Source organism: Callospermophilus lateralis, chromosome X, assembly GCF_048772815.1.
Source record: "Callospermophilus lateralis isolate mCalLat2 chromosome X, mCalLat2.hap1, whole genome shotgun sequence".
NCBI classification, from domain to species: domain Eukaryota; kingdom Metazoa; phylum Chordata; class Mammalia; order Rodentia; family Sciuridae; genus Callospermophilus; species Callospermophilus lateralis.
This window is the reverse complement of record NC_135325.1, coordinates 113,704,039-113,721,324: the sequence shown is the minus strand read 5'-3', so window position 1 is coordinate 113,721,324 and position 17,286 is coordinate 113,704,039. Positions and strand designations below refer to the sequence as shown.

At 34.6% G+C, this 17,286-nt stretch overlaps 1 protein-coding gene across 2 annotated transcripts in view; it reads left to right on the top strand.

Moving 5' to 3' along the window:
• Positions 1-17,286, top strand: part of Mcf2 (MCF.2 cell line derived transforming sequence) — a 77,581-nt gene that overhangs the window by 18,711 nt on the left and 41,584 nt on the right. For both annotated transcript variants that reach the window (XM_077106351.1, XM_077106350.1), the window contains exons 4-9: positions 4,236-4,355; positions 5,137-5,253; positions 6,813-6,962; positions 8,743-8,876; positions 9,181-9,295; positions 12,992-13,111. In XM_077106351.1, coding sequence (XP_076962466.1) covers positions 4,236-4,355; positions 5,137-5,253; positions 6,813-6,962; positions 8,743-8,876; positions 9,181-9,295; positions 12,992-13,111 — 756 coding nt within the window. The remainder of the gene's footprint in view (positions 1-4,235; positions 4,356-5,136; positions 5,254-6,812; positions 6,963-8,742; positions 8,877-9,180; positions 9,296-12,991; positions 13,112-17,286) is intronic.

Below are 17,286 nucleotides of genomic sequence, written 5' to 3'. Positions count from 1 at the left end.
TTCATTTGGACTCAATGTTTAGAATAATAAGAGGAGGAGTGGTTTCTCAACGGAAGAGGGGAATTGTAGGTTGAACAGTCATCCCAATTTGTGTGAATTTATACTATTGTGTAAATTATTATGTGCTTGTGACTATTCAGTTCTCTTTTTCTCACTCTAGTTCTCATTGCTACCTAATTGTTTATGGTTTTTATTACCATCACAAATTGAATTTTTAAAGTCCCCAGATGTAGATAACATTTCTGGAAGAGTATATCTTATACTTTAGTGAAAATTATTATTTTCCTTTTTCTTTTTTAAAAATATTTTTTGGGGGGGCTGGGGATATAGCTCAGTTGGTAGAGTTCTTGTCTCACATGCACAAGGCTCTGGGTTCAATCCCCAGCATCACTACCAAAAAATATTTTTTGTTGTTGTTGATGGACCTTTATTTTATTTATTTTTATGTGGTGCTGAGAATCAAACCCAGTGTCTGACACATGCTAGGCAAGCGCTCTGCCACTGAGCCACAACCCAAGCTTTCCTTTTTATTTTTTAATAACTTTATTTATTTTATTTATTTTTATGTGGTGATGAGTATCAAAGCCAGTGCCTCACATGTGCTAGGCAAGTGCTCAACCCCAGCCCTCTTTTCTTTTTTAATAGACTATTTTGGAGAGTAGTTTTTAGGTTCACAACAAAATTGAGCAGGAAGTACAGAGAGTTCTCATAGAGTTCTTGTCCCCCCAATATCTTTTTAACTTTTGTTTTATAGCTTTGTTCAATTGCTATTATTATAGCATGCCTGGAATATGAGTGCATTTGAAACATTTTTGATAGATTTTATTATGCAAAGTAATAAACTGATGACTCCTGACTCTACACTCTCAGCTTAGACCTTTCCCTCCCCAACCCCTTACTCCTATATAACAGCTGTCTGATGGACGTCATCTGGATGTCCTGCAACCCTTCCAGTCCAACATGCCTACAAAGGGGAATCAGAATCTTGCTTCCCTCCTTCAAACCTGCTTCTTGTGTTCTCTTCAGCTCAGTGAGGGTGGTACCATTTACACCATTACTGAAGCCCCAGATTTTGAGATTGATTTGATTGAGTCCCTCCTTTCTCATCTAACACATCCAATATTTATGTCTTACTGATTGTACCTCCTAAATTCTTTTTTTTTTTTTTTTTTGGTACTGGGGATTGAATTCAGGGGCCCTTGACCACTGAGCCACATCCCCAGCCCTATTTTGTATTTTATTTAGAGACGGTGTGTCACTGAGTTGCTTAGGGCCTCACTTTTGCTGAGGCTGGCTTTGAACTCACTATCCTCCTATCTCAGCCTCCTGAGCCACTGGGTTTATAGGCATGCACTACCATGCCCGGCTATACCTCCTAAATTCTACCCTTATTTCTGCCATTTTTGTTCTGGTTCAGAATCCCTGGCTTAGGTTTTACTATACTAACCCTCCTAGTGCATCTGTCTGTGTCTATTCCTTCCCAAATCTACTTCTTTCCTAAAGCCAAAGTAATCTTTCTAAAATGCAAACCTGATGGTGTTGTGGATATAGATCACTGGTATGGCCCTGGGTTCTATTCATAATACCATGATAAATTTAAAAATTTGTAAATCTGCTTATGTTGTTCTGTTGCTTGAAACCTCTTAGAGATTCTCTTTACTTCTAGGAAAGACTCCAAGATCTTTCTTGATATGGTTCTTGGCTGCCTTTCCAACACTATCTTCCTGTATCTCCCAGCATCACTTTCCTCTAGCTTTTTTGACTGTGATCTCTTCAAGACTTGGGATAGTTTACCTATTAAGAGCACAGACCTAGGTACAATTTAAGATTTCGCCAGCTGTGGCAATTTATACTTAAATTCTCTGAGCCACATTTTGTTTGTAAAAGGGGGAGACTCCTTTATAGGATTATTGTGAAGAGGAATTATGACAAATTCTTGGCATAAAGTAGGCATTTAATACCAAGTGATTTATTAATATTGGGTCATATTATTGTCATTTCTCCCTAATTTTTTCCATATTGTATTTATTTATTATTTGTTCTAATTATTTATACATGACAGTAGAATGTATTTTGACACATTGTACACATATGGAGTACAACTTCTCCTGCCTCTGTCTGAATGTGGTGCAGAGTCACACTGGTAGTGTAATCATACATGTATACAGGGTAATAATGTCCATCTCATTCCACCATTCTTCCCATCTTCTGTATTTTTAATTGGTGTATTATGTACATAATGATGGGATTTGTTATATATTCAGAGGTGCAAATAATATAACAATATAAATTGCACAATATCATTCCCTAGTATTTCCCCTTTCCTCCCTCTCCCTGATCCCTCTCCCTGACTCTATTGATTTCCCTTTGATTTTCATCAGTTTTTTGAGAAACTTTCATACTGTTTTCTATAATGGCTGTTGTAATGTAATCCCCATCAACAGGGTATAAGTGTTCCCCTTTCTCAAGTCATTATTATCATTATTATTATTGTCTTTTTAATTGTCTATTAGATAATAGTCATTCTAGGTAGGGTAAAAATATCCCTTTCTTTTACTTTTTCCTCTCTAGCTTCTACATATGAAAGAAAACATACAATCCTTGATCTTCTGAGTTTGGCTTATTTCTCTTAATGTGATACTCTCATGTTCCATTCATTTTCCTGAAAACAACATACTTTCATTTTTCTTATGACTGAATAAAACTCCATTGTGTATATATACCATATTTCTTTATCCATTCATCTGTTGAGTGAACCATGCTATTTCTATAGTTTGGCTATTTTGAATTGTGCTGCTATTAACATGGGTATGCATGTATTGCTATAGAATAATGACTGTAATTCTTGATGGGATATGCACCAAGGAATGGTATAGCTGGATCATATGGTGGTTCCATGCTTAGTATTTTTAGAAATCTTTTTACTGATTTCCATAGTGGTTGTACTAATTTACAGTTCTTCTGACAGTGTAAAAGTGTTCTTTTTTCTCTACATCCTCTCCAGCATTTATTATTGCTTGTATTCTTGATGACACCTCTGAATAGACATGTCTTAAAAGAAGATATAAAAATGGCCAACAGATAATTGAAAAAAATGTTCAATAAAATTAATCATCAGGGAAATGCATTCAAAACCACAATAAAGTATTGTCTTACTCTAGCTAGAATGACTATTATCTAAAAGACAATAATAACAAATGGTGGCAAAGGTGTGGAGAAAGGGAAACTCTTATACACTCTTAGTTTGATTAAGTTAGAACAGCCATTATAGAAAACAGTATGAAAGTTTCTCAAAAAACTGAAAACAGAACTACCATGTGAATCAGCAATCCACTTCTGGTTATATAGCCAAATGACTTGAAATGATTATATCAAAGAGATAACCTGTATGCCCATGTTTATTACAGCACTACAACAATAGCCAAAATGTGGAATCAGTTAAGGTGTCCATCAGTGGATGAATGGATATAGAAAATGTGGCATATAAACACAGTGGAATATGATTCAGTCATAAAAAAGGTGAAATCCTATCATTTTTGGCAGTGTAGATAAAACTGGAGGATATTATATTAAGTAAAGTAAGCCAAGGATAGAAAGATAAATACTATATGTTCTCGTATTGTATGAAGACAATTCTGGAAATGAAAAAAGTTGATCACATAGGAGGAGAGTAGTATAGAAGTCATTGGAGGAAAAGGAGTTGGGAATAGGGAAGTCAGAGGAAGGTGGGATAATTAGTACCATAGTACAGTAATAGAAGGGGAACTAGTTTGATTCTTCGTAACATACAGAAATGATAATATTAGATGGTTCTGCTAATTACTGTGATTTGATCATTACACATTTTATATGTGTATCAAATTATAATACTGTACCCCGTAAATGAGTATGAATTTTCTGTCAGTTAAAGACAAAAAGTAAAATATAAAAACAAAACTAACTTAAAAATGAAGTGTTAGAGTGTAATACTTTGAAACTTGGGACCTATTTATCTAGTGTGAGAAAATTCCATACCAGGAAAACTAAGGATCTGACCTAATAACCTTATAGTATTTTTATTTCTATTTTCATGTTTTTGGATTTTTATCAGCATCCATTTTTTTAAAGAATTGGCTTTTTACTGACTTTTATTACTTTAAATTATATTCCTTCAATTACATATTTTCTGACATGTGCTCAGTCAAGTGCTTGGTTTTGCCAATTTTGTCTCATTCTTTTGTTCCTTCTTTCGACAGGCTTCTTTCCCTGGGAACTTGCACTTAGTTTTGGTTTTACGTCCTACCAGTTTTCTTCAACGAACTTTCACAGACATTGGATTTCGATTTAGTCAGGAGGATTTCATGCTCAAATTACCGGTAAGAATATATTATTTAAATATTTTGTCCCTTTAATTCTCATGAAGATTTTGTCCCATGCTGTTTGTTTTTATATGTGCTTACATAAAGCTTTTAAAATAAAAAAAATTCTTCGAAAAATGCAAATTTCAAATGGCCCCAAGTCTTCTGCTTCTACTAAGAAATAGATCAAGCAATTTATAACAAAACCAATTTCTTTGAAGAATAAATGTTATATGTATGTGTTTATGTGTATATGTGTGTTTTTGTGTGCATAATTAGGAACTTTTATTTTTAGTAAAAAAGAGTATGTTTTATGTATTTGAACTCCCATGAACTCACATCCTGAGCTGGTTCAGAGTATCATGTTGTTTGTTTTGAAAAGATGTTTTTATATGTTTTTATTGTTAGGAATACAGTGTTCATAAATTTTGATACTTTTGGAAAGATCAGTCCCTCCTGATAAATTATAGCTTACAATATACAGTCCTTTTACTTTGTTGTGAGTGTAGTATTCTTTCACAAACTGAGCCATTTACAATGAAAACTTTTAGATGAAAGAGAATTAGGTGTTTGGGTTTTTATGTAGGTTAATTTTGCTGTAGAGAAATGTTTTGTAAATAAAGACTTATTACCTAAATAAGGTAATGCAAATGTGTGGGGTTCATGTACAAGAGAGAACTGTTAGAACCATTTATAGAAGATGAATTTCTGCTAAATGTATGCTAAAGTTCATTTTACAGTTTAATGGAGGGATGTCATGAAGGACAGTTAACAGTATCTTTTTTGCTTATTTATATAGGTTGTTATGCTGAGCTCAGTTAGTGATTTGCTGGCATACATTGATGACAAGCAGTTAACCCCTGAGTTAGGCGGCACCTTGCAGTACTGCCACAGTGAATGGATCATCTTCAGAAATGTATGTTGCTTTTGCCCTTACCGTAGAGCCTATAGTTCATATTAGTCTTTGAATCTAGTTCTAGAATTTTTTCCTATTTGAGAAAAACAGATTTTTTGGCGCTCCTACTTTTCAAATACATTTAAAATTCAACATCTTGATTTTTCTTCCATAGGCAATATCTAGAAATGAAGAGTCACTAGGGATGGCAGTTGAAGGAGAGGTCTAGAGAATGAGGAAATCTTACTCTGCCAAACCCTGCCTGTGGTCATGTAGTAACTTGAAGAAACAAAGGGTTTGGGTTCAGATCCTGTCACTGCTGATTTTTAGCTGTATGACCTTGGACAATATACACAACCTCTCTTAATCCTAGTTTTCCAAGCTATAAAATGGGAATAATAATACCTTACCTCATAGGAGTCTTGGGGAGATTAAATAATATACCTAATGCAAAAAGATTGGCTCAGTGCATAGCATATGACAAACCCTCAACAAGTCAAGTAATATTAATCTCATCGTCCTAGGAATTTTCCTGAGGCAATTACATTTGTAGCAGAGTCCTTCGTTTTAGAAATTTTCAAATAAGTGAAGGCTATGTGCTTCCCAGGTCGGAATCCATGTTAAATGTCTTAACTTCAAATTCCAGAGATATGGGAATTTTTCTGAAGAAAATAATGATGTTTCATTAAATCAGGGTTTCATTTTCCTCATCCTGCTTCTTTATCCAACAGTTCATTTAATAATTCATTCAACAATTCATTCATCCACATGAAGGTGTGTTGTCAAGATAATAATATCTATCCTTTAATAACCTACAAAACCAAACTAAAGGAGCAGATACCTTGAGCTGCATGGTAGATAGATGGTTCATGTAACCTCTACATTTTGTCCATCTCTCTGTAAGTAATGGATTTTATGAAAAAACGAAAACAAATTAACAACACAACTTTATTTGCCATTTTAGGGCAATAGAGCCTTTGGTATGGCATTTCAGATCTTCAATAGTACTTGCAATGAATTATTGTGACAACTTGCCCCCCCTCTTTCCTAAGACCATTACCTTGCTAATGCTATTCATAAATGGTTATAAACAAATATAAAGTGACTTTGCTGTTCTCATCTCTTTAACAGTAAACTTATGGCGCTTTTACCCATTGCAGAGTTTGTAGAATAAGGAAAGCTATGTGATTTTTAAGGACATAAAATGGATTATTCAGTACATGGCATCTTTAAGAAATAATTTTTGGGGGATGGTGCTGGGCATTGAACCCAGGGCCTTGTGCATGCCAGACAAGTACTCTATCACTGAACTATATTCTTAGCTCCCCCCAAAATTTTTTTTATCAGTGTCTAAGACAAAATTTCATAAATTTAGAAAAAAGACATCCAAGAAGAACCATAACTTTGCTCTTAGTTTCTTAGAGCCTTAGATGCAAAGTTAGAGTTGATTGCCAAGGGTAATACCAGAGTTCCCAACATACATGTTTGATGTTATACCCAAATAAAAGTAAATGCAATTATTGGTCCAGGTTTTGCTATGTTGGCAGAGTTTCCATAAAAGAATCACTGGCTCTTTGCAGGCTATAGAAAATTTTGCCCTCACAGTGAAAGAAATGGCTCAGATGTTACAGTCCTTTGGAACTGAACTCGCTGAGACAGAACTACCAGATGATATTCCTTCAATAGAAGAAATCCTGGCAATTCGTGCCGAAAGGTATCATTTATTGAAGGTATGTCTGAATGGACAAGCAAAAGTTTTACATGGTCTTTTTCCAGAAATATGTTTGACACATCAATTTCACACTGATTGTTACATGTTTGTATATTTATATTTAAAAGTATAAAAATAATATTCCACAAGAGAAGAATGTTTTGGATAGGCTGAACTTTTAAGTGTCCCTTCTGCAAATGGTATATTGTCTTGGGAAATTGTTTATTTGAAAATAGAATATATTATAAATGATACAGAATAAGAAATCTACCGTCATTTGTTAATCTCATATTCTTTATATTATGGAAAAGCCTTCTCATTCAGAAAGCAAGTGTAAGAATCAGCAGTTCACAGGTGTTCTGTTTTAATTTCCACTACAGGTACAGTGTGAAATGGGAGAAGGTGCATTTGATGAGGAGCCAGAAAGCCTGATTTCTTCTCCCATCTCTGCCATGATCTAGTGTTGTGACCAAGGCCATGTTGCTCAGTAGATTATAAGCTTTCTTCTCTACAGAGTACTAGTGCTTAATGTTTTCTTTGGTAAACCAGGAGTGGCAAATGAATTTAGTTTTCCTACTCATTTCTGATCATAGAGTTTGGGTTGTGTAAGATTCTGAGGCACAGTTTTGACAATGAGCAAGTACTTTGAGGGTCTCTTTCCTCAAAAAGTTTAATAACATTCTCAATAAATACCACACATCCAATTATCACTGTTTTCTTCATATGTTGATAGGCATACTGGGCACACTGTCATATTTGAGCTTTGTGTACAGGTTGCATGTTTCAGTTAAAAGAGGAGAGAAACTGAATGTTTGAACTATAACCTAAAAGCCAAACATTTTCCAAGGAAAGAAAACTGTATTTTATAAACTGTGTGATGTTGGGCAGTTTGCTTACCCTCCTGAGTTTCAGTTTCTTTATATGTGTAATGAGGTTGATGATGATGATTGTGCATATCTTATGTATGGTTGTGTGAAGGTGAAATGAGGTAAAGTGTGTGGTGTATGTATAGAGGTGCTTGGCACACAGCTCATGCTTTATAAATTCAACTTTTTTCTCTTTGTAATCCTGGGGATTGAACCCAGGGACTCACACATGCTGGATAAGTGCTCTACCACTGAGTCATACCTTCAGCCCCTTAAGGCCCAAATTTTTACTTACAATTTTAGGGGACCCTTGAAGCTACTGAAGAAAGTCTTATGTTACTTTTTGATGTCTGAAGAAAGTCTATGTTTTTACACCAGTCTCCAATCATAAGACCTTCTAAATAGAAATATATGCTTCATCGTGTTATTTAACCCCAAATGTGAAGTAAAATAAAACTTATGGTGGGAAGTGATTGCTAACAATTAAGGATTAGTAAGAAAGGTACATGATTCTTCTTGAATATGCACTTGACATCTGTAACTCTATATTTTCTATTTTGATAGTTTTTATTGTGCTAATACTGCCTTATTTGAACACTTTAAAATATTACCAGAACAGAATGGAATAGATTAGAACTTGCTACCAGCAGGAGAAGGAGGCAGCAAAGAGAACACATGGTACTTCTCCCGGTAACAATTTTATAGAATAGTGATTGAAACATCCATCTCTAAGGCAAGGGCTTCTTGGATCTTCAAAGCTTGTGGATTTTGTAGTATTGAAATATCCTTGATTTTTCAGATAGCTGTGCAAGCAAAGCCCATTCTAGAGCTGCTATTTCTATTCTGCATGCCATGAATGTATATTGCCTTCCCTTCAGGTTGTTCAGGTTGGATCACTAATCAGCTGATATATCCCATTGTGCCTTTGTACAGAATGATATTACAGCTGTAACCAAAGAAGGAAAAATTCTTCTAACAAATCTGGAAGTGCCTGACACTGGAGAAGCTGTCAGTTCGAGTATTGAACGTCATCAGCAAATAAATGGTGACTGGCAAACTATTAATAAGTAAGTATACTTTTGTTTACTTCAGAGTTAACTTATTTATATTTTCAAGAAGGAATTATACATTTTGTTACATTCCATTATGTGTGAAAGTAGTTCTGGAGCTCTGAAAATCTGAGAACTTCTTGCCAGGGTCATCCCACAGAAATTAGCTTGCCTGCAGAACTAAGTTCTGTTAACATTGTCTCTGTCTTAACCAAGTGCCACAGACTGTGACCTTGTCTATAATTATGTCCAGACCAGTTTTATTGACATAGCTGTGATACAGGTGTTTTTTTAATAAATTCTTTGATTTTTCTTTGTTAAGATTGCTGGCTCAAGTGCATGACATGGAAACAGCTTTTGATGGATTTTGGGAAAAACATCAATTAAAAATGGAGCAGTATCTGCAACTGTGGAAGTTTGAGCAAGATTTTCAAGAGGTCAGTTAAAGGATTTCTTATACATTTCTTTTCATTATGCCAGAGGTTCTTATTTCTTGAGCATCAGAATCCAGTCTTATAATATGCCCATATATACCTATAGAAAGACTGTGAAGCATGTATAAGTGGGCGTTGACTTAGAATGCACAAAACCTCTACTAAAATTCTCAGATTTCTCTTCTTCAACTTACCAATTTCCTATGAGATGGTACTTAGGTGCTAACATGTATGAAAGGGACAAAGTTTCTGTCTTCCTTGAGGTTTGTTATTCATTTTAGATATTAAGTGTTTGTAGGCTGTGTGATAGCATTCCAAGGAAATAATACCCACTTCCTACTTGGTGTTTAAATACCATATACCTGAGCTGAGTTTATGATTTAACCAAGGTTTTGTTTTTTTTTTTTTTTGATCCAGGACTTGATTTCTATGAAAAGCCTGACAGATGCAATTAAATCATGTTTAGTTACATATTTTTTTTAGAGAGAGAGAGAGAGAATTTTTTAGTTTTCGGTGGAATCAACATCTTTTTTATTTCATCTTTATGTGGTGCTGAGGATCGAACCCAGCACCCTGTGCATGCCAGGCGAGCACGCTACCACTTGAGTCACATCCCCAGCCCCTAGTTACATATTATTTAAAAGATCGAAAGTATATTCCAGTTTCACCCACCTGGATAATCCATCATAAGTGGCCAATACCCATACTTTAGTTTCTTCCATCTGTGTAGCAGCCCTGTCGAAGCTCCTCACAGACATAGTACTTGGTCATGCTCATCAAGGAAAATTTCATTTCTTTTCTCTCCTGTGTGTGTGTAGCTTGTGTTCTGCTCATGAATGGCTTACTTGCCTGGTATTCATTTGTTCTCTAAGAATTAGGTGTTTTGGAGGAGCACAGCATTCTGAACTTAGGGCTCAGTTAGTCCCAACCCAATACTCACAAAATAGGACTTTCCTGAGTGTACCAACTATGTTATCTACTCATATGTGAATTTGCATCCAATCGACATTCTTGTCCTGTGGTTATATTCTGTTTCTTCAAGTCATTGCTGTCTCTAATCAGTATTCTTGTTTTACAGTGTGCCCTTATTGACAGTCTGTATCTCATAGTTAGTTGAAGAATGTTTTTTTTGTTTAGAAGGTTCCTCTTTTTTTTTTTAAGAAAAACTTACTTGGGGCTAGGGTTGTAGCTCAATGCTTAAATGCTCCTGGATTCAATCCCCAGTACCAAAAACAAAACAAACAAACAAAGAACAAAGCAAGAAAAAAAGAAAGAAAAAAATCATTTGGAAATTTAAACTTATAGAAAAGTTGCAAACATAAGGAAAGTAGAAACACCCATTTATCTTCTCCCCAGATTAACTTATTTATATTTTGCCGAGTTTGCTCTATTATTTCTATTCCCTTGCTCATATGTATATACAGATAATTTTTTGTGAGCATTGAGAATAAGTTTTATACATTATAGACTTCCTCCCTAAATATTTTATTTGTTTTCTAATAATTATTCTCATATATCCACAGTACAGTTATAAAATTCAGTACATTTAACAACAATGCAATACTTTTCTACTTTCTACCATCAATATTTCAATTCTGTCCATTGACCCAATAATGGCCTTTATAGCATTTCTTGTTCTTTCCATACAGGGTCTAATCTAGAGTCCAGTATTGAATTGTCATGTCTCTTTAGTCTCCTTGAATCTAGAACATTTTCCACAACCTTTCTTTGTATTTTATGACATTAATATTTTGAAGAATGTAGTCTATTTTAAAATAAGATTTCTTCATTTTGAGTTTGACATCTCATGATTAGCTTTAGTCTATGTGACCAACTAGATGACTACATAAGTGATGTGCTCTTCTCAGGGTATCACACCTGCCTCTCATTGTTGATATGGATTTTGATTAACCAGAAAAATGTTACTGAATTTCTCCTCTCTATAGTTACCCCTTGTCCCATAACTAGTAGAATATGTGTTGAGAGGAAATTTAAAGCAATACAATTATCTTGCTCCTAATCAAAATTTCCCATAGATTTAGCATCAATCTGTTTCTTTTCTGAACAACTCTTTACTATGGTAATTGTTAAATGATGATTTTCCAACACTTATCCATCCACAGTAGGAACTGTGCTAAAGCAAGAGTCTTTCCTTTTTCTCATTTATTAATTTGATTCATATATTTATCATGGTTTATAATTTATTACTATTCTTTCTTCTTTTTTTTCTTTTTTGTGAATTGAACTCGGGGCCTCACACATGCTGTGGAAATGGTCTACTGCTGAACTACATCCCCAGTCCTTTTCTTTTTCCTTTTCATTTTTTAAAAAAATTTGGGACCAAGTCTAAATTGCTGAGGCTGGCTACTAACTTACAGTCCTCCTGCCTCAGACTTCCAAGTGGCTGGGTTTATAGGTGTGTACCAATGTGCCTTGCTTCTTTTACTGTTCTTCACTACTTTATTTATTATTGAAACTGGTTACTCTATCCTTGTGATGTTCCCCAATATTTTTTTGAAATACAATCATTTGTTACTTTCTGGCATGAAGAGATATTTCAAACTTATCTTGCACCTATTCTGCACCTATTAACCCCTGGAAGTGAACATTTTCTTAGGGACCCTACTTTCTTTACTGAGAAACATCATTAAAGATTAAAATGTAGTTGCTGGGGGTGGGGGTGCTGGGGTTGTGGCTCAGTGGTAGACCATTTGGTAGACCAGAACCTAGCATGTGTGCGGCTCTGGGTTCAATCCTCAGTACCACATTAAAAATAAATAAATAAAATAAAGGTATTGTGTCCAACTACAACTAAAAAAATATTTTTTTAAAAAAAGTACTTGCCAGGTGTGCTTATCACCATAGGAGGGGCTTTGTTTGCAGGATTATTCACCATAAAGCTGGGGAATTTGTGTGCATGTATATATACATATGTATATGTTTGTATACATACATGCAAATACATGTCTACATATGACTGTACACATACATAGTGATCTTGTATGAATCATGAGTATACTTGGAAAGTTAAATTTTAACAGATTACATCTATTTGTGTAGGTAAAATAGCTGAGCATATTTTCATGTTTAATTTTTCATATTGACATTCTTATTTAATGACATTTACTATAAAACTTGATCATACATAGTGGGGTAGGGAGGGGGAGCATGGGAGGAATAGACAAACTCTAGATAGGGCAGAGGGGTGGGAGGGGAAGGGAGGGGGCATGGGGTTAGAAATGATGGTGGAATGTGATGGTCATTATTATCCAAAGTAAATGTATGAAGAAATGAATTGGTGTGAATATACTGTGTATACAACCAGAGATATGAAAAATTGTGTTCTATATATGTAATAAGAACTGCAATGCATTCTACTGTCATATATAAATAAAAATAAATTAAAAAAAAACTTGATCATAAAGACAGAATGCCAGGAGGGTGCAGTAGTACAGGCCCATAATCACAGTGACTCAAGAGGCCGAGGCAAGAGGATCATAAGTTTGAGGCCAGCCTGAGCAAACTTGTGAGTCGGTCTCAGAAGAAAAAAAATAAGAAAAGGTTTGTGGAATGTAATGTAGTGGTAGAGCACCCTGGGTTCAATCCCTAGTTACCCCCACCAATAAATAAATCTAAATAAATTCAGAATGATTAATTATTTGTATGTTTAAAAAAATCTCTTTTATTTCCTATGTTTAGCTTGTCACTGAAGTTGAACTTCTATTAAATCAGCAAGCTGAGCTGGATGATGTAACAGGGAATATAGCTCAAGTAAAACAAAAAATTAAAAAATTGGAAAACTTAGATGAAAAGTCTCAGGTAAGATTGTATTTTAAATATCCACTGTGTTTATTGAGTGTAATAGTTTTGTTTTGGTGAAACTAAGTAATATGAACCCTTATTGTGCTTAATCTTCTAACAGCATTCTGTTTTAATTGGCACAATGATATTGATCTAAATTTTGTTTTGTTCAATGTGGCCCCAATGTGACATTGATGGAATGACAGATAGTTGTAAAGGAAGGCCTCTGAGATAATGGCTTGAACTGTTTCAACCCCAGTAGTTGGAACAACAGCATAAATCATTTTGGAAACACTAGCAAAATGTCATCAAGAATGGTATTGGGGGGCTGGGGATGTGGCTCAAGTGGTAGCGCGCTCGCCTGGCATGCGTGCGGCCCGGGTTCGATTCTCAGCACCACGTACAAACAAAGATGTTGTGTCCGCCGATAACTAAAAAATAAATATTAAAAAATTCTCTAAAAAAAAAAAAGAATGGTATTGGGCATGTGTAACTATTTAGAACAAATTAAAAAAAAAAATAATGGTATTAGGTACCTAGAAATGATGGAAACATACCAAAACATAATTCCTTAAATGCCCACCATATGATATATTCAGTTGAACCAAATGCAGACTCACACAATTAGTCTACTGAGTCTTACTAGCTGTGTGACCTTGGGTATATTAATTTTTAAGTCTTAACCTCCTCATCTATAAATTGAGAATAAAATGATCTACTTTGCAGAGTGATTGTAAGGATTTATTCAGATGTATATAAAGTAATTAGAGCAGCACCAGAGATATTTATGAAGTACTTAAAGGAAGTAGCTGTCATTATTTCTACTAGTCTTAAAGCTTGTATTTATGGCTTTAGTACTTAACAGATTCTATCTTTGTTCGCCTCTCTTGGACATGAGAGCAAGGCCATGCTTTCTAAGATGTGTTCTTAGTAAACAGATCAGTGGGTGAAACATACATATGTAAAAATAAAAACTGAGAAACAGCAATTGTAGTAACCAGTTCTGGCATTATGATTGTAGATCTCCATGATTGTGTATTAATTTTACATTTTCCTCTGGCATAGTAGAAAAAGAAGGCAAGCTGGCTTGGAAACTAGGGGGCTTTTTTGTGGTACTAAGGATTGAACCTTATGCATGCTAGGTACTCTACCACTGAACTGCATCCCTAGTTGCATTTTTGTTTTCATTTTTAATTGTGGTATAAAACACATAACATAAAACTTGCCATTTTAACCATTTTTTATATTACAGTATTATGATTTAATTCACCATTATTTATATTTTAAGAATATGAATGTAAAACCTAGTATACTAAAATCTTTACACATACATGTCTCATGTTTATGACAGCCTTCTAAAATAGATGCCTTAACTCTCCCCATTTTATAGATGAGGTAATTGAAAAACAAGACCTACTGGTTTTTCCAATCATTCTACATTTGGTTGGAAAAACTGAGAAGCATCTGACTCATTCTTAGGCTTTATATTAATCATGCATAAAATTGATGAGGTGATACCACTTTATATATATTTTCAGATATCTTAAATTAGATAATAAAATGACTCTAAATTTCACTTGAAGGCTAAATGCATATGAATAGTAAAGAAAATTCAGAAAACAAGGTAATGCTTTGCCAGTTTCCTAAAACATGCAACTTTATTATATAAAGATGATAATTCAAATCAGCAATGAGAAAGAATACTCAGTAAGTGGTATAGGGACAACTGGTTAGAATTTAATCTGGGAAAACCATTTAAGATATCAGTAAATGTTTTATATGGTATCAGTCTAATTTTAGTATGTTAAGATCTATTAACTACAATTGAAGCATAATAGTCCAATGCTCTCAGTTCAGGATTGTGCAAAACCAAAGGGAAAGAACAATCATATATCTGGAAAAGTTTTACCATGAAAGATACAGGTGAAGTTTACACAGTGTCTGCTTCTTACACTCAAAGTAGATATTTTTTAGAAAGAAATTTCTTTTTAATACCTTTATTTCACTTATTTATTTTTATGTGATGCTGAGGATTGAACCCAGGGTCTTGCACGTGCTAGGTGAATGCCCTACCATTGAGCCACAACCCCAGCCCCCTCAAAGTAGTTTTTAAAAGTGACCACTGACTTGATAAATTCTCTGGTAGAGATTTGCACTACTTGCCTATATCTGGCTCTCCTTTTCATTTAGGCACATATATTTTGGTGGGCTAAGTGATTACTTGTGACCAATTAGTCCAAAGAATTAAGATACAATGCTGTATGACTTAAAATGTGACATATCCCAGATGGAGTGAACAATAAAGAGAGTGAGGCTCCATCTGCCTAGATTACTTAGTGGCTGTGTGTAGCAAAGTATTCTTTTTTTTTTTTTTTTTAAAGTCCAACTATTTTACCCAGCAATAAAAGAGAATAAAATCATAGCATTTGCAGGTAAATGGATGGCATTGGAGAAGATAATGCTAAGTGAAGTTAGCTAATCCCCAAAAAACAAATGCTGAGTGTTTTCTCTGATATAAGGAGGCTGACTCATAGTGGGGTAGGGATGGGGAGCATGGGAGCAATAGATGAATTCTAGACAGGGAAGAGGGGTTGGAGGGAAAGGGAGGGGGCAGGGGATTAGCAAGGATGGTGGAATGTGATGGACGTTATTATTCAAAGTACAGGTATGAAGACAAGAATTGGTGTGAACATACTTTATATACAAACAGAGGTATGAAAAATTGTTCTATATGTGTAAAAAGAATTGTGATGCATTCCATTGTCATGAATTTAAAAAAATAAAACCAATTAAAAAAGAAAAGAAGAACAGAAAAAAATAAAATACAACTATTAATGCATATTAATTGAACAAATTAATGGGATTCACTGCGCTATTTCCATCTTTGTATATATTGTGCTTTGATCATGTCCACTTTCCCTTCCACCCTCTCTTGGCCTCACCTATCTTCCCCTCCTCTCCTCTATTTTCCCCTTTCCCTTCACTTCCTTTCCCTTCCCATCTAGTTATGCCTCTTTTATTTTCAGGTATCTTTTTTGTTTGTTTTCATATATAAGAGAAAACATGGGATACTCATGTTTTTGCATCTGGCTTCTTTTGCTTAACATGATGTTCTCAAGTTCCATTCATTTTCCTGCAAATGATAAGATTTCATTATTCTTAATGACTTAATAATACTCCATTGTGTATATATACCATATTTTTTATGTGTCTCTCTCTTGACAGGCACCTAGGCTGATTCAGTAACTTGGTTATTGTGAATAATGCAGCAATAAACATAGGTATGCAGGTGTCTCTTTAGTATACTCACTTCATTTCCTTCAAATAAATACCCAGGCATGGTACAGCTGGATCATATATTAGTTCTAATTTTGAAGAACCTCCATGCTATTTTCCATAATACAAATTTACAGTGTATACATTTCCTTTATTCCTTCCTGCTTTCTCACATTATTTTTTTTATAACAGGTTTTTTTTTGACTGAGTTGAAATGAATCTCAGTGTAGTTTTTGATTTGCAGTTCTCTGATGGCTAATGATTGTAAGTAGTTTTTAATAAATTTTTGGCCATCTATAATTCTTCTTTTGAGAAGTATCTGTTCAGATCATTTGCCTATTTATTTATTTAAGACCTTTATTTTATTTTTGTTTTTTAATATTTATTTTTATATGGTGCTGGGTATCTAACCCAGTGCCTCACACATGCTAGGCAAGTGCTCTACCACTGAGCCACAACCCCTGGCTCCTGTCTGTTTTTTATATAACCTTATTTTATTTGTTTATATAATTAATGTGCTGAGGATTGAACTCAGTGCCTCATATGTGCTGGGTAAGCACTCTATTACTGAGCTACAACTCATTTGTTGCCCCCTCATTTGTTCATTTTTTTGATTGGACTACTTATTAAGTTGGACTATTAAGTTTTTTGAGTTCCTTATATGTTCTGCATATGAATCCTCCATCAGATGAATAACTGGCAAAAATTTTCTCCCACTCTGTAGGTTGTCCTTTTTTTTGAGAGAGAGAGAGAGAGAGAGAGAGAGAGAGAGAGAGAGAAGAGAGAGAGAGAAGAGAGAGAATTCTTAAATATTTTTCAGTTTTTGGTGGACACAACATCTTTATTTTATTTTTTATGTGGTGCTGAGGATCGAACTCAGCGCCCAGTGCATGCCAGGCGAGCACGTTATCCCTTGA